Source organism: Oncorhynchus kisutch, linkage group LG19, assembly GCF_002021735.2.
Source record: "Oncorhynchus kisutch isolate 150728-3 linkage group LG19, Okis_V2, whole genome shotgun sequence".
Classification (NCBI taxonomy): domain Eukaryota; kingdom Metazoa; phylum Chordata; class Actinopteri; order Salmoniformes; family Salmonidae; genus Oncorhynchus; species Oncorhynchus kisutch.
Genome location: NC_034192.2, coordinates 22,127,232 through 22,155,116, shown reverse-complemented (window position 1 = coordinate 22,155,116; position 27,885 = coordinate 22,127,232). Strand labels below are relative to the sequence as shown.

At 42.3% G+C, this 27,885-nt stretch overlaps 1 protein-coding gene across 1 annotated transcript in view; it reads left to right on the top strand.

The window, feature by feature from the left end:
* LOC109864449 (beta-1,3-glucosyltransferase-like) overlaps nt 1-27,885 on the top strand; it is a 112,204-nt gene that overhangs the window by 68,268 nt on the left and 16,051 nt on the right. The window contains exons 5-11 of the mRNA XM_020452241.2: nt 4,436-4,512; nt 5,560-5,671; nt 7,538-7,674; nt 9,645-9,708; nt 21,342-21,473; nt 24,070-24,139; nt 24,954-25,067. Coding sequence (XP_020307830.1) covers nt 4,436-4,512; nt 5,560-5,671; nt 7,538-7,674; nt 9,645-9,708; nt 21,342-21,473; nt 24,070-24,139; nt 24,954-25,067 — 706 coding nt within the window. The remainder of the gene's footprint in view (nt 1-4,435; nt 4,513-5,559; nt 5,672-7,537; nt 7,675-9,644; nt 9,709-21,341; nt 21,474-24,069; nt 24,140-24,953; nt 25,068-27,885) is intronic.

Sequence of the window (27,885 nt, the reverse complement as noted above, 5' to 3'; positions counted from 1 at the left end):
TATCATGGCGCCGAAGAACATGGCTGACGTTTTACATTCTCCCAACCAATTGTGATTTATTTATTATTTTGTTGCTTTTTGTGTTAAATATTTTTTTACTTATTGTGTGCATTATGTTGCTGCTACCGTCTCTTGTGACCAAAAATAACTTCTGGACATCAGAAAAGCAATTACTCACCACGGATTGGAAGAAACTTTTTCCGAGTCCGACAAGAAGGATATCCTGCTTTCACTGGAACAGGTCCAGATCCACGCCTTTTGCGTGATGAAAAGATGCCAGAAAAGGGGACGAAGATCGGAGATCCTTCTGAGAAGCCGGAGGCGAGCGACTAAACTCCCAATGCCTTCCATTCTCCTTGCTAACGTGCAATCATTAGAAAAGAACATTTATGGCCTATTATTAAGATTATCCTACCAACGGGACATTAAAAACTGTAACATCCTATGTTTCACTGAGACGTGGCTGAACGAAGAAACAGACAATATAGAGCTGGCGGGATTTTCTATGCACCGGCAGAACAGAGACGCTACCTCTGGTAAGATGAGGGGTGGGGGTGTGTGTCTTTTTGTCAATAACAGCTGGTGCCAGATGTCTAATATTTAAGAAGTCTCGAGGTATTGCTCGCCTGATGAAGAGTACCTTATGATAAGTTGTAGACCACACCATCTACCAAGAGAGTTCTCATTTGTATTATTCGTAGCCGTCTATTTACCACCACAAAGCGAAGCTGACACTAAGACCTCTCAAACGAACCTGTAAGGCCATAAGCAAAGAAGAAAATGCTCACCCAGAAGTGGCGCTCCTAGTGGCCGGGGACTTTAATGCAGAAAAACATATCATTTTTACCAGGAAGTCACATGTGCAACCAGGGGGAAAAAACTCCAAGGCTACATTTACTCCACACACAGAGATGCATACAAAGCTCTCCCCCGCCCTCCATTGGGCAAATCTGACCACAGTTCTATCCTCCTGATTCCTGCTTACGAACAAAAACTAAAGTAGGAAGTACCAGTGTCTCGCTCAATACGGAACTGGTTAGATGACGCGGATGCTACACTACAGAACTGTTATGCTAGCACAGACTGGAAAATCTTCCGGGATTCATCCAATGGCATTGAGGAATACACCACCTCAGTCATTGGCTTCGTCAATAAGTGCATCGATGATGTCATCCCCACAGTGACTGTACATACATATCCCAACCAGAAGCCATAGATTACAGGAAACATCTGCATCGAGATAAAGGCTAGAGCTGCCACTTTCAAGGAGCGGGATCCGACGCTTATAAGATATCCCGCTATGCCCTCAGACGAACCTTCAAACAAGCAAAACATCAATACAGGTTTAAGATTGAATCGCACTCCACACCGCCCTTTCTTACCTGGACAAAGGGAACACCTATGTGAGAATGCTGTTCATTGACTACAGCTCAGCGTTCAACACCATAGTGCCCACGAAGCTCATCACTAAGCTAAGGATTCTGGGACTAAACACCTCCCTCTGCAACTGGATCCTGGACTTCCTGACCAGGTGGTAAGAGTCGGCAACAATACATCTGCCACGCTGATCCTGAACACTGGGGCCCCTCAGGGGTGTGTGCTTAGTCCCTTCCTCTACTCCCTGTTCACCCATGACTGCGTGGCCAAACACGACTCCAACACCATCATTAAGTTTGCTCACGACACAACAGTGATAGGCCTGATCACCGACAACAATGAGACGGCCTATTGGGAGGAGGTCAGAGAACTGGTAGTGTGGTACCAGGACAGCAACCTTTCCCTCGATGTGAGCAAGACAAAGGAGCGGATTGTGGACTACAGGAAAAGGTAGGCCAAACAGGCCCCCATTAACATCAACGGGGTTGTAGTGGAATGGGTCGGGAGTTTCAAGTTCCTTGGTGTCCACATCACCAACGAACTATCATGGTCCAAACGTACCAAGATAGTTGTGAAGAGGGCACAACAAAACCTATTCCACCTCAGGAGACTGAAAATATTTGACATGGGCCCCCAGATCCTCAAAAGGTTCTACAGCTGCACCATCGTGAGCATCCTGACCGGTTGCATCACCGCCTCGTATGGCAACTGCTCGGCATCTGACCATAAGGCGCTACAGAGGGTAGTGGGGACGGCACAGTACAATCACTGGGGCCAAGCTTCCTGCTATCCAGGAGGCGTTGTCAGAGGAAAGCCCATAAAATTGTCAGAGGCTCCAGTCACCCAAGTTATAGACTGTTTTCTCTGCTACAGCATGGCAAGCGGTACCGGAGCGCCAAGTCTAGGACCAAAATGCTCCTCAACAGCTTCTCTTGTACACTGCTGCTACTCGCTGTTAGTTTCTTACCTATGCATAGTCACTTCGCCCCCACCTACATGTACAGATTACCTCAGCTAGCCTGTACCCCTGCACTCTGACTCGGTACCGGTGCCCCCTGTATATAGCCTCGTTATTCTTATTGTATTACTTTTTATTATTACTTCTAATTTTAGCCTACTTGGTAAATATTTTCTTCTTCTTGAACTGCACTGTTGGTTAAGGGCTTGTAAGTAAGCATTTCACGGTAAAGTCTACACTTGTTGTATTCGGCGCATGTGGCAAATAAAGTTTGATTTGTATGAGTAAGGAGGCTGTGGCTGTTGTAGCTTGGCAGTTTTGGAGTCTTGGGACCAAGCTCCCCCACCCTTGCCACACACACCCCACCTAGTCTACTCCATGATTAAAGCATACTGTGTCTCTGTGATGGCTGTGTCTCTCTGACCCTGAGTCACCTCTCAATCAGCCTCCCATTCCTTTGCTCTGCTCCATGTCCACACTCTCCACAACCACATCATGCTCTGTCTCTGTCTCTATCTCTCTCTCCTGCTCAAATAAAATAAAATAATTTGTCACATGCACCAAATACAACAGGTGTAGAGACCTTCCCGTGAAATGCTTACTTACAAATACCCTTAGCCAACGATGCAGTTTAAAAAAAAGAAACTATAAAATAACAATAACGAGGCTATATACAGGGGGTGCCGGTACTGAGTCAATGTGCGGGTGTACAGGTTAGTTGAGTTAATTGAGGTAATTTGAACATGTAGGTAGAGGTAAAGTGACTGCAAAGATGATAAACAGTGAGTAGCAACAGTGTAAAAACAAAGGGGGGGGGGGATTCAATGCAAATAGTCTGCTGCTGATTATGAGTCTGCACACACAGTGGCCATCACCCAAACTCTGCTTCCTCATGCCACTCTCCTCTCAAATCTGGCAATCGTTTTTTTAGAAGTGGCCTAAAGCCATGGCTTTTTGTCCTTGCCGCCTGCCTGGTGTTTGAACTGACTTATTTCTTACTACCTAAGGTGAGTTGAAAGTCAACTTTAGATGGGTGAACATACCATTATGAGCCTCGTTATGTTGTTGTTGTGTATATGGGGCTTGACTGAGCTGCTGGCAAACCCCCGGCTGACTAATATGGCTAACACACTGGACACAGACTAGGGTTAAGGAGTTACAGTCCAATACTATGATGGTGGGATGGTAGGTGTTTGTGGGACATTGCTGTTGAGTAGCATGAGTATTTAAATCAATCTGGAGAGAGGCTGTGTGTCTGTGAGCAGCATGGTCCCCCTTGGTCTCCAGCCTGCTGAGTGGAGTGGATGCAGTCATGAACCCTTGTTTTCCTCTCTGTGTGAGACTACCTCAGGCCACTACTGATTACCTCACATGCCCTTCAACTCAGAATCAGAGAAGGTTTGATTGAAACCAAGTTTGTGTTTTCATCTCCAAAAGCAATTTTTCAAGCAGTGCATAGGGCAGTACCATTAGGCTTCACACAGTTTGTTTGTTTTAAATAGCCATTGTATAGGTACTTAGTAAGGCTGGGTGATATGGACAAAAATCCATATTGTGATGAATTGCCTGAATTGATGCGATAAAAAGAGCGATAAGTTCATAGCATTAATGTGCTCCACCGTTTTCTAACATGATCCTTTAAACTACTACTAGTAGTTTGATGATTGTTTATTGGACAATTGATGGCTACAATCACCCATATTAGCAAACTTATTTCATTTCAAAATTCAAATTTTTCTATATATGCTACTTATCATAATGGATGATACCGTGTGTCTCTGCTGTCTCTAACTAAAACCAGACTCTTTGAGGACTGTCCTTCCAAAGGTTCCTTAGTTTACAGCAGGAGGAAGGACAACCTAACGACTTCTTTGGTTACTCTGCTCTAAATTGACTACCTCTTAGCGTTAAAGTAAATACTTTCTTAGTTACTCTAAAGAAATGACTTCCTTGGGTTACTTCTGTTAAGACTCCCTTGGTTACTCTTAAATATGTCGTTATGTTACTGCTGTAAAGTACAGACTTCCAGAGGTCCCACTGCTGTACAGTAACAAGGGTTTCCCTGTCTGGCTTGACGTAAACACCGTTTTTTCTTTTCAGACACCCCCTCCAGTCCTGCTCCTCCACAGTCTGACAGACAATGAGGGAGACTGGAGCATCCTTCCTCTGCTGCCTTAGTAAGTGTTCAGGCCTGTCAGCTTTCAAAAGAGCAGCAACATCCACAAAGACTTCCATCTTCTAATTCCATACATTACAGTTAGGGACATAACGATTCACCGGTAGGCATTGGTCCCCGGTTTAAATGTTTATGATATGAGTGCATGGCCTGCGGGATCCCAAACCGATCCAAATGTAGCATCTATCAGTCAGAAAATCTATTCAAACTTTACGAATCGGCTGCTCTTTTTTTTTGTTGGCTCAAATTACTTTATTTTTACCTTCTGAAAATACCGCTCATATTTTGTGACATTTTGTGTCCTGTCCTTCAGTGTCAAACTAAGAATGTAATTATGTTGACAGTCATTGATCTGCAAGTCATTTTGCATGCCGAATAACCCCAGGCAATATCAGTAGCCTATTTAAATTGCACGCTGTGTGCAGCTTCGCGCGCTGACCATCGAGAGGTACGCCTATTCCTGATCTACTCGTCTCTTTCAGCATTCAAATGTTTGTCAAATGGCTTCTGCAATATGAGGCTTCGTTAGCAAATTACATTGGTTGTCATTTAACTATGACATTTTTTATCAAATCCGTTGTTGAAAAGGTAAAAAAAGAGGGGGAAATAATTGCTAACTTCTAACCATTTTTCGCAAATAACCTTGTAGCAATATTTGAGGTTCTATGAAAGTTTTGTTTACTTTGTGCACCATGATATACTACAAGGTCTAAACACAATAGTTAATTAGTTTGAATGACTGTTTCTCCTATTGTATAACAGGATTACCTACCATATGATAGTTACCTATAGCTGTCACCTTATGCCCTGTTCGACCTTTTGCTAGCCTGGGTGCCAGTCTGTTTTGGCTCTCTTGCTAACTCCTTATTGAATTTTCATGCCAAACAATGACAACAATGATGGAGTAGGCAAGAGCACAAACAGATCTGGGACCAGGCTAGCCTTTTGCTACAAGATCAAAACAAATAGGTCATATCATGAATGTATCCACTGGTTCAATAAGCTGTGTAAAGGTCTGGCGACCATGACGATGTTTCTTCCTCCTTAGCCTCTCCTCATTGTTTGGGAAGAACTCATCCTGGCTGGTGTTTCTGGAAGAGGAAACTAACGTCAAGGTGACCAAGCTGCTCCAGGCCCTCAGGAAGTTTGACAGGAGAAAAGTAAGTGACCCACAGATTTAGGATTGTAATAATTATATCTCCACTTAATGACCACTCTGTGTGTGTCTGTCTGTCTCTCTCTCACTCTTTAGACGTGAAACCTTTGTTTAGAAAAATAAACTCCAGTACACTGGCATTCTTGTATGTGCCACAGAGTGTCTAATGGATCTCATACTAACATTTTGGCCCAAATTACCTTTACTTGGTACCTTAATCACAGTACATCACTTCTCCTTGGCCAATGACTGAGCACTAGGCGTCTGTCTCAGCTGCTGTAATAGAGTCAGTGGGCTGGACCTAGTCTCGGAAACTCAGACCCTAGCCAACAGCAGTGACTAGAGTCTGGGATTAACGATGGACTCTTTTACAAACACAGTATGAGCAGCTTTAGCCGCCCGGCTCACCGGAGGCCCATTGATAATAATGATGTTATGACTGTTTTTTAGCAGCAGCACAGATGCAGGGAGGGTTTTGTTTTGTGTCTTATTAAGGTGATATTAACTATTTTACTCCGAGCTCGTCTCCAGAGCTGTTCTCTCCCTGAGGTTCAGGATCCAGGTGTTGCCGGTTGATTAGCGACTTGTTTTAAACCACAAACAGAAGGACAATAGAACAGGTTTTGTCCTCCACAGTGTTATTGAGTTAATATCATTTTTTTTTTTATAACCAGATAACGACAGTTGATAGTGTTGCCTCATTTTTTTCAAAGTAACATCCTATTGACTGCAGCAAAGTGAATGCTTAAACTTTCTGGAGTTTGTTACCATCAATAATTTGTGTAGGTTTTATAAGAGTTTCAAATTACTCTCCTACTGTCAAACATAAAATGTGTAATCTTGGGAATTCACAAATTATGTTTTTGTTGCTAAGAATGATGGGTGAATGATTTGTGTTTTGATAAGCCTCGACAGTTGAAACAGGCTTCCCAAAGCATAGGAAAGAGACAAAAATCATCCAATGGCCATCCTGATTAGTACATCCCGACACCGTCCAATGAACTCCATCAAACTAATTCCACCTCCCGGTGGTACACCAGACCTTAACAGAGAACCGAGGTTCAAGTTATTCTCACTCTGAAAAACGATGCATAATAATTAAGTGAACCTTCCATCTGCTAGCCGGGACAGCCTGGAACCTGTAAGGGATCCCAATTCCAAGTGGGAAATAGAATTCATTATTATCTCATCACACAAATCAAATCAAATTGTAGTTTGTCACATGCGACAAATAAAACAGGTGTGGACCTTACCCTGAAATGCTTACTGACAAGCCCTTAACCAACAATGCAGGTTTTAAGAAAAAATGTACTAAATAAACTAAAGTTTTTAAAAAAGACAAAAAAAATTACACAATAAAATTAAAATAATGAGGCTATATACAGAGGGTGTCATTGTGCGGGGTACACACAGTGCTGAGCTCTGAGCACTGTATCAGGGATGAGGAGAGGATGTAGGTGGTCTTATGTCTCACTTTGTATACACACTGTATGTGTGACTTCAATTTTGGGTGAATTCGATTCAGTATTAACGCAGGGACAATCTTTACCATGGTCAAATAAAGTCTGAAAATAGTTTTGGGTACTTTAAAAACAACTACTACTAATATAACTGGTAGACTCTCCTCAGATACTGTATGCTTCCGTTTATCAGATTAAAAGAAGTGTATGCATGGAAGCAGTAGTTTTTTTTAAACAAAGACGTATGTACATTTGCCTGTCATGTCGAATTGGGAATAAAGCTTGCTCTTTTTATTACATTTATTTCTGCAACATTTATAATTCTTAATCTCAATGAATACAGCCCAGATGTGTGGCGTGTTACCAGCTATGTTTATCATGATGCTGATGATGTCACATTCATCCCTCAGGAGTGGTTCCTGGGTAAACCTCTCCATGATGAGGAGTCGACCATCATCCACCACTACGCCTTTGCAGAGAACCCCTCCATCTTTAAATACCCAGACTTCTCTGCTGCCTGGGCCCTTAGCATCCCCCTGCTTGACAGGTCAGGTCCTAATCTATATCTAACTTCCTTTAACTTTTGTTGTCTCCATCTACCTTTCTTTATAGTTGCAATCTGTGATTTGTACATACATTTTTCGACTTCTAAATTAACTATATAGCTATTTCTTCTTGGAAAATATAACTTATGAATGCCTCATTCAACTGTCTTGTCCAATCAGAACCCAAAATATAAGCTTGTTTTACTCCATTGTTTGTAAACAATGTCAATTGAAAACAAACACGTCATAGCTTTAAAACATAGTTAGAACTATACGTGAGAGAGTGATTACATTTCTTCAGGCACATCTCTCAGCTGTTTACCAAAAAGTGGCGGTGGCCATTTTGTTGTTGTTTGAATTACAGATGGCAGCATTGAACCCTAGTCTCAATCTACTCTCCTTTAACCCTAGTCTCCATCTACCCTCTAACCCTACGCTCCATCTACCCTCTTAAAATTCCAGTCTCCATCTACCCTCCTTTAAACACTAGTCTCCCTCTACCATCTTTTAACCCTACCTTGGAATTTCTTTCCTTGTCAATGCGTTTGAGCCAATCAGTTGTGTTGTGACAAGGTAGATTTGGTAAAAGACCAAGTCCATATTATGCCAAGAACAGCTCAAATAAGCAAAGAGAAATGACAGTCCATCATTACTTTAAGACATGAAGGTCAGTCAATCTGGAAAATGAAAATAACTTTTAAAGTTTCTTCAAGTGCAGTCACAAAAACCATCAAGGGCTATGATGAAACTGGCTCTCATGAGGACTGCCACAGGAATGGAAGACCCAGAGTTACCTCTGCTGCAGAGGATAAGTTCATTAGAGTTAACTGCACCTCAGAAATTGCAGCCCAAATAAATGCTTCACAGAGTTCAAGTAACAGACACATCTCAACATCACCTGTTCAGAGGAGACTGTGTGAATCAGGCCTTCATGGTCGAATTGCTCCAAAGAAACCACTACTAAAGGACACCATAAGAAGAAGAGACTTGCTTGAGCCAAGAAACACCAGCAGTGAACATTAGACCGGTGGAAATTGGTCCTTTCGTCTGATGAGTCCAAAGTGGTTCCCACCGTGAAGCATGGAGGAGAAGGTGTTATGGTGTGGGGGTGCTTTGCTGGTGACACTGTCCGTGATTTATTTAGAATTCAAGGCACACTTAACCAGCATGACTAAAACAGCATTCTGCAGTGATACGCCATCCTGTCTGGTTTGTGCTTAGTGAAACTATAATTTGTTTTTCAACAGGACAATAACTTAACACACCTCCATGCTGAGTAATTGCTATTTTATCAAGAAGGAGAGTGATTGAGTGCTGCATCAGATGACCTGGCCTCCACAACCAAATTGAGATGTTTTGGTATGAGTTGGGCTGCAGAGTGAAGGAAAATCAATCAATAAATGCTCAGCGTATGTGGGAACTCCTTCAAGACTGTTGGAAAAGCATTCCAGGTGAAGCTGGTTGAGAGAATGCCAAGAGTGTGCAAAGCTGTCATCAAGGCAAAGGGTGGCTATTTGCAGAATCTCAAATATAAAATATATTTTGATTTGTTTAACACTTTTTTGGTTATTACATGATTCCATGTGTTATTTCATAGGTTTGATGTCTTCACTAATATTCAACAATGTAGAAAATAGTCAAAATAAAGAAAAACCCTTCAAATAGTAGGTGTTGTAATATATTTTTTTTACGTGAATAACATTTTTATTTGGCGTACCCCCCGACGGCATTGCGCGTACCCCTGGGGGGTATAGTTTAGGAATTCACTGCTAACATAGATCATGTTTCTTCCCTAGTGGTCTTTAGAAACCTGAATAGCAACCACATATCAGCAATGATGTTCTCTGCTGGACAATATGTTTTTTTCATTATATCATCAATCATTGTTACATTCCTAGTGGTCTAGGGAAAATAATCATATTTTATTCAATTCTAACTGCACATTCTAATAGACAGTGATTTGATGTTCCAGGCTCGCAAACAAAGTGAGAGATGATCCACTCAAGTCTGACTTCACTATCGATCTGAAGCATGAGGTAAGATGTATATACGACAGCATTATTGTTATGAGTTCAAATAAAATGTTATTGGTCACGTACCCATATTTAGCAGATGTTATTGCGGGTGTAGCGAAATGCTTGGTTCTAATGAAAATGCTTTTAATTAAAGAGTAATTTAAATGATTAGTTTAATAAATTCTACAGTTTATGATGGCATGGAGTAAAGCAGATGTTATCGGATCAAAATGTGTGTCACTAACCACGTTTCTATCCACAGTTTTATATGCACTTAAAGTCGTACCGTATAAAACTAATCATGACAGCTCTGATGGAAACAGGATGTTTCGGTACAATTTGATAAATGCAGACACATTTTTTATTCAACATGGTAGGATCTTTTTGTGTCTAAGATTAATTATGTGTGCAATGGTGGTGGAAACGCCTTTATGCGCAAATATTGATATAATAGCCTATTGAGATAAACTTGAAGTCACGCAATGATATGGTGTGCGGTCCTCCCACTACGAATCAGGAAACCATTCAGTCTATTAGGCTACAGATTAAATAAGTTATGATGAACTTCACAGGGTGGTGAAAGCGCACAGTGATCTTGATGCTCTTGCCCAAAACATATTGAGGGTCTTATTCTGGTGACATGATGCTTGACTGGTATTTGACAAATACAAATATCCTTGCTCTTATCCATAATAATGTCATCATGTAGACTAGCCTTCCGGCACTGTATCTGAGAGCTGTTGGCTAGAGTCCAGATGCCAAGACCAGAGTATGCACATTTACTATTTAATGGAACAGTTTTTGTGACAAAACTATCGGTACAGTTGAAAATGCGATGGAAACATTGAACTTTAGATTTGTATTCGGTACATGAAAATTTAAGTGGTAAAAGTATACTGAACAGAAATATAAACGCAGCATGCAACAATTTCAAAGATTTTACTTAGTAGCAGTTCCTAAAAGGAGATCAGTCAATTGTAATAAATTAATTAGGCCCTTATCTATGGATTTCACATGACTGGGAATACAGAGATTCATCTGTTCGTCACATATACCTCAAAAAAAAGGTAGGGGCGTGGATCAGAAAAGCAGTCAGTATCTGGTGTGACCACCATTTCCCACATGCAGCGAGACACATTTCCTTCGCATAGAGTTGATCAGGCTGTTGTTTGTGGCCTGTTGTCACGTAGCTAGGAGTGGTGGGTGCGGAGTCGGGCGCAGAGAGCAGAGGTTTAGGGGAAACCTGATTTATTCCGGTAAGTAAGGTCACGCCAAAAATAACAGGCGAAAATAATGATCGACCCCAATCAGGACACCAAACATTCCGAAAAATAACAAAACACAACCATCCACAAACAGAACAGAGAACAAGCCCGCACAAACGCAGGCGGGCATAGAAGGCTTAAATAGCCCTGAAACAAACCCCAAACAAGAAACCGGTGAACATTAACCAACAGCAGCTAGTAGACCGGTGACGATGACCGCCGAGCGCCGCCCGAACAGGAAAAGGAGCCACCTTCGGTGAAAGTCGTGACACCTGTGGAATGTTGTTCCACTCCTCATCAATGGCTGTGCAAAGTTGCTGGATATTCGCAGGAGCTGGAACACACTGCTGTGCACGTCGATCCAGAGCATCCCAAACATGCTCAATGGGTGACATATCTGTGGAGTATGCAGGCCATGGAAGAACTGGGACATTTTCAGCTTCCAGGAATTGTGTACAGATCCTTGTGACTTGGAGCTGTGCATTATCATGCGGAAACTTGAGGGGATGACGGCGGATGAATGGCACAACAATTGGCCTCAGGATCTTGTCACGGTATCTCTGTGTATTCAAATTGCCATTCTCTGACAACATCTCTGGTGGACATTCCTGCCGTCAGCATACCAATTGCATGCTCCCTCAAAACTTGAGACATTTGTGTTGTGTGATAAAACTGCACATTTGAGTGGCCTTTTTTTTGTCCCCAGCACAAGATGGACCTGTGTAATGACCATGCTGTTTAATCAGCTTCTTGAAATGCCACACCTGTCAGGTGGATGAATTATTTTGGCAAAGGAGAAATGCTCACTGACAGGGATATAAACAAATGTGTGTGCAACATTTGAGAGAAATAAGCTTTTGTGCGTATGGAAGGTTTCTGGGATATTTTATTTCAGCTCAGGAAACAATGGGACCAACAATTTACATGTTGCATTTATATTTTTGTTCAGTGTACATTGTGTGCACACTATCATTATGCCATGGTTTTTGCCTGCAACAAGTCCATTTGGTGGAAACACACCACTGGTGTGTTTCTTTATGCGAATTCTAGAATGTTCTCATGAAAATCTGTCGCCAATTGGATGAATATCGAGTTTATGACACTGCACATTCTTCAACTTGTATTATCCTTCTCTGCTGTCCCCTGTCCCTTCCTGCTGTTGTTGACAGGAGATTCTATACACTAACATTTTCTTAAGCCTAGTAGATGCTATAATTTTTTTATTATAATCTGGTGTCACAAACTCATTACATCTGACAATAGCCCATTAGAAGCAGTTTCCAGCTACATCCTTAAGCCCAGCTGGCTGTCACATTGTTGTCTGAGGGACATTCTGGTCTTGTAACTTAAACCTTCTTTCTTTCTCTTCTTCCTTCTTTTTTTTTGCCTCATCTCAGAGCATCTTCCGTCCTTCATTCAGGGGAGAAATAAAATAGCACTCACTGTATGACTTTCTCTCTCCCTCCCACTCTCTCACTCCTTCTCTCGGCTGGGTTTTTCTTCCAACTGTCTGGACTCACATTGCCTGTCACATTTCTCTGCCACATGGATACAGCCTCAGATATGAAAGACAGGGAATAACACTTTACAATAAGGATATATTAACATTAGTTAATGCATTAGTTAAGCAGAATAAATCATTAATTAATATATCTTTATGTATGTTTACTAAGCCATCAAAAATGCATGAATAAATGATTTATAAAGCTGATATTTCATGTTAGTTAATATATAACCTTAAGTCCCAGCATCTAAACTATTAATTTATAAAATGGTCTGTTGGGACAGTTTCATGTTAGTAAAGGCTTAATTAATATTAACAGTATGTTAGTTTTTTTATTCATACATTATTTGTAGTTATGCTAGTTCATGTTATTGAGAGATATTATCTTTATTCTTGTTTAAAAATAGCTTTTGTGTGCTATATGTATAATTTCTTAATTTTAATTAGCTACGTTTCTTTGAGACTTATTGTAAAGTTGGTACAAATCGCACATTTACCATTGACTAAATAATCTGCCAAGACAACTTGTTAAGCATTAGTGAACTAATGTTAGCGGAAACTAACGCACTTTTGTACATCGCACTATTCCGTACAATTTACCTTATTTTAGCGCCCCAAAAAAGTAATACTTTTAGGTCAACAGTAATATGAATACCATGGTAAAGCACAATTTCTCCCCTTTTCAGCAAAATCAATGACGAGACCTTAATGCTGCATGATTGAAGGAGGCAATGAGCTCCGTCGAGTCTTTTTAAAAATGGCGGGTGGGGAAGTGAGGAAAAAGCTTATTTTTTTTACCCGATCTGTCCAATTTATCACCTCTAAAATGTAAATAAAACACTATAAAGAGTTTATATAATGTGTCATTACATACCTATTTGAAGGTTTGTGTCGAATTTGAATCAGATTTTTAGGGCGGCGCTAAAGTTATCTTCAGAAGTAAACAGCAGCTTTTGAGAGTCATGATGCCGCAAAAAATGAATGCATTCAGTTGTACAATTGACTAGGTATCCCCCTTACCCTGTCCCTTTCTTGTTTTTAAACTGCGAGAGAAGCGCTACACCTGGTGGAAAGAGGCTGTCTGACACAGAATGAGTTGCATAATGCGTGCAGTAAATTACGTCATGACACGTCACAATTTAACGTACAGTGTCAGAGGGGTCAGTTTTTTAAAAACTTTTCAGCAATACTATCGGGCTATTACCATGTCAATTAACGCTTGTATAGAAACATAGTTAACACCCCAGATTGTGATACCAACACAGTCGCTACAGTGGGGTTAGTAACCATTACTCCATGAAAAGAAAACTATTCAGAGTACGTCATTTATCTTTAATTTCAAAAACAGAATTAGCATCAAGCTTAGCTAACTTTAGCTTTCTTGAAAGGCTAGCCTTCCTATACAGTAGCTAGCTAACAGCAGATAATGACTTGGTATAAATGTTGGCATTGAGCTTGAAAGACACTTTTATTTTGGTAGCTAAATGTTTGCTCTTGTTGTAAGCCATGCTCAAGGTCCTAAATAAATGTCATAACTGCCATCGACGAGACATTACTGTGCAGCCGTATTCATCGACCTGGCCAAGGCTTTCGACTCTGTCAATCACCACATTCTTATTAGCAGACTCAACTGCCTCTCATTTGAGAAACCAAGGCTGGTTTACCAACTACTTCTCTGATAGAGTGCAGTGTGTGAAATTGGAGGGCCAACTACTTCTCTGGCAGTCTCTATGGGGGTACCACAGGGTTCAATTCTTGGGCCGACTCTTTTCTCTGTATCCATCAATGATGTCGCTCTTGCTGCTGGTGATTCTCTGATCCACCTCTATGCAGACGACACCATTCTGTGTACTTCTGGCCCTTCGTTGGCCCTGTGTTAACTAACCTCCAGACGAGCTTCAATGCCATACAACTCTCCTTCCATGGCCTACATGCTCTTAAATGCAAGTAAAACTAAATGCATGCTCTTCAACCGATCACTGCCCGCTCCTGCCCGCCCGTCCAGCATCACTACTCTGGACGGCTCTGACTTAGAATATGTGGACAACTACAAATACCTAGGTGTCTGATTAGACTGTAAACTCTCCTTCCAGACTCACATTAAGCATCTCCAATCCAAAATTAAATCAAGAATCGGCTTCCTATTTCTCAACAAAGCATCCTTTACTCATGCTGCCAAACATACCCTAGTAAAACTGATCCTCGACTTTGGCGATGTCATTTACAAAATAGCCTCCAACACCCTACTCAACAAATTGGATGCAGTCTATCACATTGCCATCCGTTTTGTCACCAAAGCCTCATATACTACCCACCACTGCGACCTGTATGTTCTCGTTGGCTGGCCTTCGCTTCACTCTCGTCGCCAAACCCACTGGTCATCTACAAGTCTCTGCTAGGTAAAGCCCCGCCTTATCTCAGCTCACTGGTTACCATAGCAGTACCCACTCATAGCACGCGCTCTAGCAGGTATATCTCACTGGTCACCCCCAAAGCCAATTCATACTTTGGCCGCCTTTCCTTACAGTTCTCTGTTGCCAATGACTGAAACTAACTGCAAAAATCACTGAAGCTGGAGACTCATATCTCCCTCACTAGCTTTAAGCACCAGCTGTCAGAGCAGCTCACAGATCACTGCACCTGTACATAGCCAATCTGTAAACAGCCCATCCAACTACCTCATCCTCATTCTGTATTTATTTATTTATCTTGCTCCTTTGCACTCCAGTATCTCTACTTGCACATTCATCTTCTGCACAGCTACCATTCCAGTGTTTAATTGCTATATTATAATTCCTTCGCCACCATGGCCTATTTATTACCTTAACTCCCTTATCTTACCTCATTTGCACTCACTGTATATAGACTTTTTCTTTTCTTTTTAGCTTAGAACATAACAATGTAACTGAGGGAGGAAGGGTAATGTATAATATTTACATTATGTCAGGATATGTTATTGATAGTCATCAGGGCTGTTTAGTTGTGGAGGAGGAGACTCAGCCTAGGAGAAAGGGTGAAATATCAGTGCCTGTGTGAAATGTTTTTTTTTGTCTGAATTACAGTTGTAATGAACCTTTAGGAAGAATTAGACTTGGTTAAGCTTCTCTAGTGTCCGTGAGTTATTTACTCAAAATTGGAACCTAACAGAAGGAAGCAGTGGCAAACTGCAAGCATTGCCAAGCAATCACTAGCCTACTATTCAGTGGAGTGCCTATGTGGTCTCAAATCTGGGATTAAGGGGCTCTTTTCCAAGTTTAAAATGATAAACATTCAACATTGGCCATGCTGTCAATGAAGCAGGATTTGTGCTACGCTCAAAACAACTGTTAACTCGGAACTGCAAAAACTTTACCTCAGTGAGTTCAAGACAACTGGGAAGTTGGGAATAAATATGCTCTGACTGTGAAAATACATTTTAAACGGTCATCCAACTCGGAATTGTAAACCTGAAGATCAATGACGACGTCATGATTCAAAGTATTTTTCCGGGTTCCCAGTTGCTTTGAAAGCACCATAAATCCAGAAAATGCCAGACTTGGTTGACAAAATCTGCCCACGATGGACCACGGTCGCCACCTTTCAAGTGAGCACAGCACAACAAGGCGAGTCCAAAAATGTATTGTATAAAGCTGCATAAACTATGTAATTGTCACGCCTTGGTCTTAGTGTTTTGTGTTTTCGTTATATATTTGGTCAGGCCAGGGTGTGACAGGGGTTTACGTGTTGTATTTCGTATTGGGGTTTGTTGTATTTGGGATCGCGGCTGATTAGGGGTGTTGTATAGGCTTGGCTGCCTGAGGCGGTTCTCAATCAGCTGTCAGGTGATTCTCGTTGCCTCTGATTGGGAACCGTATTTAGGTAGCCTGAGTTTCACTTTGTATTTCGTGGGTGATTGTTCCTGTCTCTGTGTAGTGTTCACCAGATAGGCTGTAATAAGTTTCACGTTCCGTTTTGTTGTTTTTGTAATTATTCGTTATTTCATGTACCGTCACTTTTTTCATTAAAAACATGAGTAACCACCACGCTGCATTTCGGTCTGACTCTCTTTCAACGAACGAAGAACGCCGTTACAGTAATATGCCAGGGAGATATCTATACTGTAGCTAAGAAAGTAATACTAAGTGTATGACTTGGTGGTAGCATATGACCTGTTTTAAAGAAATGTTGTAAGAGCTTCCATTGCCTGCTTGTATGCCCCCTTTATTTATCCTACGGTTCTGACTTGGTGTACAGGGAGAACACTGTAAGAACGGCCCATGTTCTGAATTCTGTCGCTGTACATTTCAAAAGTTCTGTCGTCCCCTTATGCCATAGCTTGTATAGTTTGTACATCTCAGTAGAAATCATATTTGTTTAAACAAGTCAGCCATATCAGCTATGTTTTTTTAACAGGCAGTAAATGAGGCTGAATGAACTGTTTCACTGCTAGACAACTGCTCCCCCAGCCGCGGCTCGAGCCCAGCCCCGCTTCGCACCCCAGCCCGACCGACCCAGCCCTTAGAGCCAATCCTTATCCCGAAGTTACGGATCTGACTTGCCGACTTCCCTTAAGTACATTGTTCTAACATGCCAGAGGCTGTTTGCCTTGGAGACCTGCTGCGGATATGGGTACGGCCTGGCGCGAGATTTACACCCTCTCCCCCGGAGAGGGGCCAGCGAGAGCTCAACAGACGCCACCGGAACCGCAACGCTTTCCAGGGCTTGGGCCCCTCTCTCGGGGCGAACCCATTCCAGGGTGCCCTGCCCTTCACAAAGAAAAGAGAACTCTCCCCAAGACCACCACAGGAATGGAAGACCCAGAGTTACCTCTGCTGCAGAGGATAAGTTCATTAGAGTTGCCAGCCTCAGAAATTTCAGCCCAAATAAATGCTTCACAGAGTTGAAGTAACAGACACATCTCAACATCAACTGTTTTTAGAGGAGACTGCGTGAATCAGGCCTGGTCGAATTGCTGCAAAGAAACCACTACTAAAGGACACACATAAGAAGAAGCGACTTGCTTGGGCCAAGAAACACGAGCAATGGACATTAGACCATAGAAATCATCTGTCCTTTCGTCAGATGAGTCCAAATTTGACAGTGTTGGTTCCAAATGCCGTGTCTTTGTGAGACGCAAAGTAGGTGAACGGATTATCTCCGCGTGTGTGGTTCCCATCGTGAAGCATGAAGAAGGTGTGATGGTGTGGGGGTGCTTTGCTTGTGACACTCTGTGATTTATTTAGAATTCATGGCATGACTACCACATCATTCTGCAGTGATATGCCAACCCATCATTTGTTTTTCAACAGGACAGTGACCCAAAACACACCTCCAGGCTGTGTGAGGGCTATTTGACAAAGAGGGAGTGATGGAGTGCTGCATCAGATGACCTGGCCTCCACAATCACCCAAACCTCAACCCAATTGAGATGGTTTGCGATGAGTTGAGTGAAGGAAAAGCAGCCAACAAGTGCTCAGCAAATGTGGGAACTCCTTGAAGACTGTTGGTTGAGAGAATGCCAAGTGTGCAATGTTACTACGTGATTCAATATGTGTTATATCATAGTGTTAAAATAATGAAAAACCATAGAATGAGGAGATGTATCCAAACTTTTGACTGGTTCTCTACGTCTAGATCTAAATATGTAATTTCATTATAGGTTGCCATTTTTCTCTTATTCCAATCTAAAAATTCAGCAAATGTGAATATAGAATGGACAAAAATACATTTAACTTTTTCTTCATCACTCAGCCACAAAATGTCATGGTATACCTGGCTTTTCACTCGCGTAAATCGTGGTAGAAAGTGCAATAGAGTATTGAGTGAATTTCATTCTCTACCTCTTCAAGGTAACAGTAGTTAGTCCTCTTCCATTTCATCACAATAGGGCAATAATCCTTTATCTTACCTGTGCACATAGGGATCTCCTGCTAGTTAGTAGGCTGTACATAGCATATCCCTCCCTCGCACATGAAATAGTTCTTAATCAAATAAAATATTCTCAATTTAGGTTCATGATTAATGTCCTCCACCCATTCCTTTTCATATTACATCTTCAGTTGTTTTTGATTATTGTTTATGTCTCTCACCTCGCAGGGTTCCCAACCCATGTCCCCAGTTATTGCCAGTATAGATGCAAACATGTGGACAAAAAAAAAACATTTCTATGGCTGAGCACTTCATTAAGTCAGGATTCCTATTTGACTCAGCAATGCCTCTTTGCCCGTCCAAAGCTTCATCTCCCAGCCCTTCTAATGCCACTAGGCCTAGTGCCGTTCCATCTTTTCCCCCAGCTTTTCCCTGCAAGCGGTCACTGAGTCTGAGGTGCTTAAAGAGCTCCTTAAACTTGACCCTAAAAAAACATCTGGTCAGATGGTTTAGATCCTTCCTTCCTTTAATGTTGCAGCCCCTATCATCGCAAAGCCTATCTCTCAACTTTTTAACCTGTCTCTTCTCCCTGGGGATGTTCCCAATGCTTGGAAGGCAGCCTTTATTTAAAGGGCGAGATCAAGCTGATCCTAACTGTTATAGGTCAATTTCTATCCTGCCCTGCCGGAAAAACTTGTCAATAATCACCTGACTGTCTTCCTTGATGTCTATAGTGTTCTCTCTGGTATGCAATCTGGTTTCTGCTCAGGTTATGGATGTGTCACTGCAACCTTAATGATATCGCCACTGCCCTTGACTCTAAGAAATGTTGTGCTGCTATTTTTTTGGACATACTCTCAGCACAGATCGAAGCTGCAGGCTAAGGTTAAATCTAGACTATGCTAGGTTATGGAGATGTAATTTATAGATCACCAGTAGGACACATCACTGCACTCTATACTCCCCAGTAAACTAGCCATCTTTGTGTACCCAGCGCAAGACCCACTGGTTGATGCTTATTTATAAAACCCTCTTAGGCCTCACTCCCTCCTATCTGAGATACCTACTGCAGCCCTCACCTTCCACATACAACATCCGTTCTGCCAGTCACATTCTGTTAACGGTCCCCAAAGCGCACACAAAACCTCTAATTATATTCGCTGACACCCTGCAGTTAAATTTTGGCACCCGTAGACTAGCTACTTAGTTATGTAAACCACACACCCCTGCGAACACACCTTCTGCGATGTTGGTTACAATGTGGTACTAATTTAAATTAGGTAAAAGAATAAGATATTACCACTGGTGTATTAAAATGAGAGATTTTGTGATGTCACAAAATTCCTTTTAATAATCCCACCTGAATCCAAGTGTTTGATATGGGGGAGGCGACCAGTAACTTTATGATCTAACTTTATCAATGTAGAAGCAAAACATGATTTTGGCTGTGCAGGACCTTTTTAATTCATCTCAATTTACAGAACTGTGTTGTGGCATTTCATGGCTTCCTGTTTCACTGGGGGATAATAAAAAAAAAAGGTAACACATATGTAAAATCCAAAGAAATCACAAATGAAAGGAGACAAAGGGTTGTTGACTTTCATAAATCAGGCAATGAGGACATGAAAACAACTGAAAAACCAAATATACCACCTACCACTATTTGGGTTTGAAGTAGTTTAAAACCACTGGAACATTGGAACACTTGCCAGGTAGAGAACATATCTTGTCCCCACGCACAGTGAAGAAGATTGGGGGGGGTGCAAAGTCCAACGGCCATAGTTGGAGAATTACAGAACTTCCTCGCATCTTGGGGTCACCAAATCCTCAATTAGATACCCCCTCCATGACAATAGGCTATTTGGAGGGGATGCCATAAAAAGGCCTTTATTGAGAGCAACACCTAGTTTGCTAAACGTCATTAGCATTTGAATTGGAACCGGGTGCTATGGTCAGATAAGATGAAAATAGAGCTCTTTTGCCATGCACACCAGTGGTGGTTTTGGCCTCGACAGAAGGATGCATATGCGGAAAATAACCTAATACATACTGTAAAATATGGTGGTTGATCTTTGATGTTATTGGGGCTGTTTTGCTTCCACTGGTCCTGGGGCCCTTTTTTAAGGTTAACGACCTCATGAACTCACGTAGTAGTAGAACATTTTAGCCAAAAACCTGGTTGCCTCTGTCAGGAGGCTGAAACTTGGTCGCAAATTAAACTTCCATTAAGACAATGACCCCAGGCACACATCAAAATCCACAAAGAAATGGTTAATTGACCTCAAAATCTAAATTTTGGACAGTCTCTGGACTTGAACACCATTAAAAACCTGTGGTATGAATTGCGGAGGGCAGTCCATAAACACAGACCGAAGGATATCAAGGATCAGGAAGGTTTCTGTATAGAGCAATAGTGTGTTCTTACAATCTCATAAAACATTATAGAATAAGGCTAAGTGCCATTATCCTCACAACTGGAGGGTGCACAAAGTATTGAACACAAGGGTGCCAATAATTTTGACATCTTTTAAAAAATATATATTTCTTGTTGAAGAAAATATTTTGTTGTATTAGTATTTTATACAGTCATTTCCAATGTGATCGTAAAGCCTTCTGCATGCTTCGATGTGGCTGGCGTCTCACATACTACCTTTGCTTGAAAAACAAGAAAAGGCTGCAATAGTACTGTTTGTCCACCTTGAGACGCCATAGCCACTTCCTCAAAATAGTCAGAATTAATCTAAGAAAACTCAAGAAATCTGTCATCATTTTTACATTTTGTCGAGATCTTAGTCGCGCAATTTTACATTAAGACGTTTGGTGGAGTATTTTTCAAGTGATTTTTTGTTGTTGTTGGATGAACCATTTGTCTCTCGTTGAATGACAACAAACACATCATTGAATAATCCCAACTGTTGACCAATCACCGATGAAGGGGCGTCGACTTCAGATACCGACTTTGGCTTGCTTCTAGAAGAAAATGTGTTTGCATGAGCAGCTGAAAAAAACAGTAACAGTATCTTCCCATGTTGTTGCAGGTAGCTCTGTATATCTGGGAGAATGGCCACGGGCCTCGTCTGACGGCAGTCCCAGAGCTGTGTACTGAGCCAGAACACTCTCCCACTGCCCAACACTGTGCTACCACCCTCAGGAGACCTGCTCCCCTGTGTGTAGGTACCAAGTTGTGCATACTGTACATCACAGGTCTATTCTTCATCATAGATCTAGGTCGAAATAATAGTACTTTTTTTGTTTCAGCTTACTTACTTGGTGCACTTGATTGGGGTCTAAATGGAATTGCACCAATGGAATAGTCCCAAAAGTGCCAACCCCACCCACTAAATCCAAGTATTTTGGGGGGAAAGGATACATGCTTTGGACCCAAGTCTGCTCCACCCCCCAGGAACAATGATTGTGTCAGTCTTCATGCATGCAAACTATCAGAAGGTTGGAGAGGAATCTCAGGATGACTTCATTGCTCAAATCTTTTTTCTCCCTCAAGTGATATTTTAAAGTACCGTCAAATCCTCTTCAAGTACTTTACATTCCTGGGTGAGACACTCTTCAGCAGGCTACAGCCTCTATACTGGAATTCCGTCTCACATCGGCGGGCAGCTGCAGCCCTCGAGCCGTGTTGGTGTCATACCTTTTCTCCAGCCCCACAGCAGTACACCTGATGAATCCAATTGTGGGCTGAAATAAAAAGTAGTTATTAGTTCATTTGAATCAGGTGTGGAGTGTTGAGCTGAAAAATGTGATCCCAGCAACATGGCCAATGAGGACCGCCGCTGCCCACCCAACACAAACCACTGCGTTGAGCTGAGAAATGTGATGCCAACATGGCCATTGCCCACCCAACACAAACCACTGTGTTGAGCTGAAAAATGTGATGCCAACATGGCCATTGAGGACCGCCGCTGCCCACCCAACACAAACCACTGTGTTGAGCTGAGAAATGTGATGCCAGCAACATGGCCGTTGAGGACCGCCCGCTGCCCACCCAACACAAACCACTGTGTTGAGCTGAAAAATGTGATGCCAGCAACATGGCCATTGAGGACTGCCGCTGCCCACCCAACACAAACCACTGTGTTGAGCTCTGGCCTATTAGTTTGCGCTCAGATGCGCTTAATATATTCCCCTCTGTTCTTGATGCCTTTCAGTGTGTCTGCCTTGTACCCCTGGAAGTGTTGCCTTTCTTCAGCCTGGTCTGAATATTCCATAAAGTGCTCAGAGAGAACAAGGTGCCCTCTCTCCTTTTACTCTTTCTCCTCTCTCATTCCCCTTAGGGAGAGAGATCCAGGGCTATCCTAGCTCTCTCCTTTTAGTATTTCTTCTACCCTTCCTCCCTCCTACCATTCCTCTCTAACTTTAATACATTTAAATGACCTTTTAGTCATTTAGCAGACACTCTTAACCAGAGTGAGTGCTCAAAAAAAGTGATCAATTTTCATTTGGAAGAGTCAGCTTTTTAAACCAACATGGCTCAGTTTAAATTATTTTTACATTGTAGTAAAGCAAAATCTCATTTGATATGTGTTTTGACATAAAATTACTAAATTATGTAGCAATTCATGTTTTTTCCCATTAAAATGCGATTTGATTAAAGTTAATTCCAGAGTGCATATATTCGTACTCCCTCCAAACCCTTTCTCCCCCTCTTATTTATCTATGACTATGCTGGCTCTCTCCTTTTAGTCCCCCTCCTACCCTTCCTCCCTCCTACCCTTTTTCCCCATCTGATCTATGACAATGCTGGTTATCTCCTTTTCGTCTCCCTCCTACCCTTTCTCCCCTGCTTATCTATGACTATGCTGGCTCTCATTTTTTTCCGTCTCCCTCCTACCCTTTCTCCCTCCTTCTCTTACTCCCTTGCTGATCTATGACTATGCTGGCTCTCTCCATTTAGTCTCCCTCCTACCCTTTCCCCCTTCTACCCTTTCTCCCTTGCTGATCTATGACTATGCTGGCTCTCTCCTTTTCGTCTCCCTCCTACCCTTTCTCCCTCCTACCCTTTCTCCCCATCTGATCTATGACTATGCTTGCTCTCTCCATTTAGTCTCCCTCCTAACCTTTCTCCCTCCTACCCTTTCTCCCCCTCTGATCTATGACTGTGCTGGCTCTCTACTTTTAGTCTCCCTCCTACCCTTCCTCCCTCCTACCTTTTCTCGACATCTTCCCACTAACCTGGCCAGAGCTCTAATATGCCGAGAAGACAGAGATAACTCATGGGTTTGCATCCCAAATTGCACCCTATTCCCTTTATAGTATACTACTTTGGGCCAATTTGACTACTTTTGGCCAATTTCCTACTGGCCCTTGTGAAACGTAGTGTACTACATAGGGAATAGGGTGCCATTTGAGACACAGGCAGAAAGCCTTGAGCCTCACAGAGAGGCAGAGGACAGCCTATAAGCAGGGTGTATGGCCTCCCTCTGGCAATCAGCCATAGAGCCACAGACAGACATGCAGTAGACCTGATCACTTAAATTAACATGGCCAATTTACATTTCACTCTCAAATAATAACCTAATAATACCGCATGTGTCATCTGGAGGAACTTGTCCAGATTCACAAGGTCTCTTCAACACGGGCAGGGAATTTGAAAAAGTTAGTGGTGCTTCAACAACGATAACAGCTCCCCTCTTGGGATGTATGTTCCATAACTAGGGCCCAGTGTTATTCCTGATCATGTGACCTGCCCAGGAAAAACTCTGGGCCCTAAAATATATGTCTAATTCTTATATATTCCTGCTTTTCTTACAGGGGGAGCCTGTAAAGAAGGAAGACATCTTTGTTGCTGTGAAAACTTGCAAGAAGTTTCATAGTGAGAGAGGTGAGTCAGACATTTGAAGCTCACCTGAAGCTCTGGGGTGGTTAAACTCAGACAGGGTCCATAATGTCAACATTTGCTCTATTCTTCTAAGGGATGGGATGCATATTTAGCCTTTGAGATGTGTGCCTGGTAAAGTACTGACTCTGTGGTGGCCTGGTTTAACTCTCAGCACAAGATGTCAGTCACAAACTTGCTTTGTCACGGTGTAGATGTGGATTGGTACCCCCCCCCCCCCCCCCCCCCGACAGCCTAACTGTTAATGTAGCTTTCATGGCAGCGCTGAGTCAGAAGTACCAGGAATCCATTCAAACTTAATGAGACAGATAACATTTTGCCGTTAGAATTTCGGAACCATCCGGAAAATTCTACATAAGCTCCAGCTGACATGTCGGTCACAGCTACTTGCTCTGATTATAATAATTACAGTCATCCTCAACTAACACACAGACAGAACGAAAAGGGACATTAGATGTATTTATGGCATGAGGGTTGGATGTGAAAAAATAGTATTTTGTAGTTGACTATTTTTCCCCTCAGTTGCCTCCAGTCCTTTAATGCTTTTGACTCTTGACTCTGTGTTTTTATTTTATTTTTACAGGTCCAATTCTTTTACATTGAACAAGGAAAAAAACTACAAAAACATATATTGAAATGTTTATTTCAAAAAGTTCTGTAAAAGACTAAATGTGCTAAACATTCATTATTAATAATTGCTGCACGTTTTCTGTGTACCGAAGCCTGATTCTACTTACTATTGTCTTGTGAAAGTGTTGAGCTGTGTTGTTTTACCTGTCGTCCTGTTGTCCTGCCCCAGTCCCAGTGGTGAAGAAGACGTGGGAGAGAGAGGCATCTCTGTTGGAGTATTACAGTGACCACACTGACCCCTCCATACCTACCATTGACCTAGGAGTCCCCAACACAGAGAGAGGTGAGTTAGTCCAGGGCCTGTATCCATAACATCTCAGAGTAGGAGTGCTAGTCTAGGATCCGTTTAGCCTTTTAGATCATAATTATTAAGATTACATGGACATGTCTGACAAACCTTTATTTGGGAGTGTCCCTTTAACTCTGGCAGATGGCGAGTCTGATACGACAGGTACAGCAAGGTACGTTATACCAGTCTACCAAAGCACGGCACGTTGTATTGTGTTGTTGTTATTTAAACAAGAATAATTTGGCTTCCTGTCTGATCCTGCTATCATAACATTTGGGAAGAAACAAAGGGCTGTGTGCCTCTTTTTTGCCACTCCTTATGAGGTTGTTAATTGAGTGTCTTGTTTGTGACTGAGATACAGAATCTGCACATTTACGAAAACTTCAGCTCTCATCTCTTCCACGGTTCTCAATGTCAAACGACAAAGACCAGATTGTTTAGTTTTTTCATGATTGCGACATGGGTCACAAAAAAATACAGTTTTATATCTTTATGTTTGAAGCCTGAAATGTGGCAAAAGGTCGCAAAGTTCAAGGAGGCCGAATACTTTCGCAAGGCACTGTATCAGTGTGTTCTGATGTCCTGTTAAGTTTGAGAGGAAGAGCGTGAACATTTTGAGCAACGGAGGTAAACTTCAACTGGAGATTGGTGCTGAAAGTAGGCTAATTCAAGAAGGCTTAATCATTTAAACAGTCTTCATTTTAATTCAACCTTTATTTTATTTAAAAATGTTTTGTACTTGTACCCTTTTTTTCTCTCCAATTTCATGATATCCAATTGGTAGTTACAGTCTTGTCCCATCGCTGTAACTCCCCTACGGACTCGGGAGAGGCAAAGGCCGAGAGTCATGCGTCCTCTGAAACATGACCCTGCCAAACCGCACTGCTTCTTGACACGCTGCTTGCTTAACCTAGAACCAATGTGTCGGAGGAAACGCCATCCAGCTGGTGACCGAGGTCAGCTAGAGCGTGATGGGACATGGATATCCCGGCCGGCTAAACACTCCCCTAACCCGGACGATGCTGTGCCAATTGTGCGTGGCATCATGGGTCTCCCGGTCACGGCCGGCTGTGACACAGCCTGGGATCAAACCCAGATCTGTAGTGATGCCTCAAAGACTTACGATGCAGTGCCTTAGACCGCTGCACCACTCGCTACTAAGAGGTAGGCTCAGAGGTAGGCCTTTGGCTGTTACGGTGACCGTATTACCGCCACACTGGCAGTCAAATTCCACGTAACTGTTTAGTCACGGTAATTAGGCTTCTCCAAGCACTGATGCTGCTGATGGTCATTAGCAGGCTACAAAACTTGCTAACTGCCTGGTACTCAGCACTTCATTGTCCCTCTGACATCAATGCAAAATGTAATCGAAAATCTAATCAAACACTTCATGAGAGCTCATGTTCCAAAACATTTCTATAGGCTATGCAATTGCATGAGAAAATAGTTTTGGTGGCCTCTATTAAAAAGAGGAGGACCCCATCAGCTTTTAGGCTAGGCCTACTATATTTATTTCTCAACTTTCCTAATGTTAAGCACGTTGCTTCACTTTACGACAGGGGTATAGCCTACCTGGCTGGCATGAAAATTAACCACGGGAAAAGCCTCCTCCATTCGCTATTTAAATGCATAGATGACATGTATTTTTTCCCAAAACAACAACACAGAGTTACACATAAACAAACGTACAGTCAATAACACAATAGAAAAATCTATGTACATTGTGAAAATGTAGAAGAGTGGCGAGGCAAGGCAATAAATAGGCCATAGAGGCAAAATATTACAATTTAGTATTAACACTGGAGTGAGGGATGTGTAGATGATGTGCAAGTGGAGATACTGGGGAGCAAAAGAGCAAGAAGATAAGTAACAATATGGGGATGAGGTAGTCGGGTGTGCTATTTACAGATGGGCTGTGTACAGTGATCGGTAAGCTGCTCTGACAGCTGATGCTTAAAGTTAGAGAGGAAGATAAGACTCCAGCTTCAGTTATTTTTGCAAATCGTTCCAGTCATTAGCAGCAGAGAACTGGAAGGAAAGGTGGCCAAAGTAAGTGTTGCTTTGGGGATGACCAGTGAAATATACCTGCTGGAGCGCATGCTATGGGTGGGTGTTGCTATGTTGACCAGTGAGCTGAGATAAGGAGGGGCTTTACCGAGCAAAGGCTTATAGACGACCTGGTGGGTTTGCCAACGAATATGAAGTGAGGGCCAGCCAATGAGAGCATACAGGTCACAGTGGTTGGTAGTATATGGGGCTTTGGTGACAAAACGGATGGCAATGTGATAGACTACATCCAGTTTGCTGAGTAGTTGGAGGCTATTTTGTAAATGACATCGCCGAAGTCAAGGATAGGTAGGGTAGGATAGTCAGTTTTACAAGGGTATGTTTGGCAGCATGAGTGAAGAAGGCTTTGTTGCAAAATAGGAAGCGACTCTAGATTTAATTTTGGATTTGCATTGGAGAGGCTTAATGTGAGCCTGGAAGGAGAGTTTACAGTCTAACCAGACATCTAGGTATTTGTAGATGTCCTCATATTCTAAGTCAGAACCGTCCAAAGTAGTGATGCTAGTTGGGCGGGAGGGCGCGGACAGCAATTGGTTGAAGATCATGCACTTAGTTTTACTAGGATTTAAAAGCAGTTGGAGACCACCAAAGGAATGTTGTATGGCACTGAAGCTTGTTTGGAGGTTTGTTAGCATAGTGTCCAAAGAAGGGCCAGATGTATACAGAATGGTGTCGTCTGCATAGAGGTGGATCAGCGAATCACCGGCAGCAAGAGCGACATCATTGATATATACAGAGAAAAGAG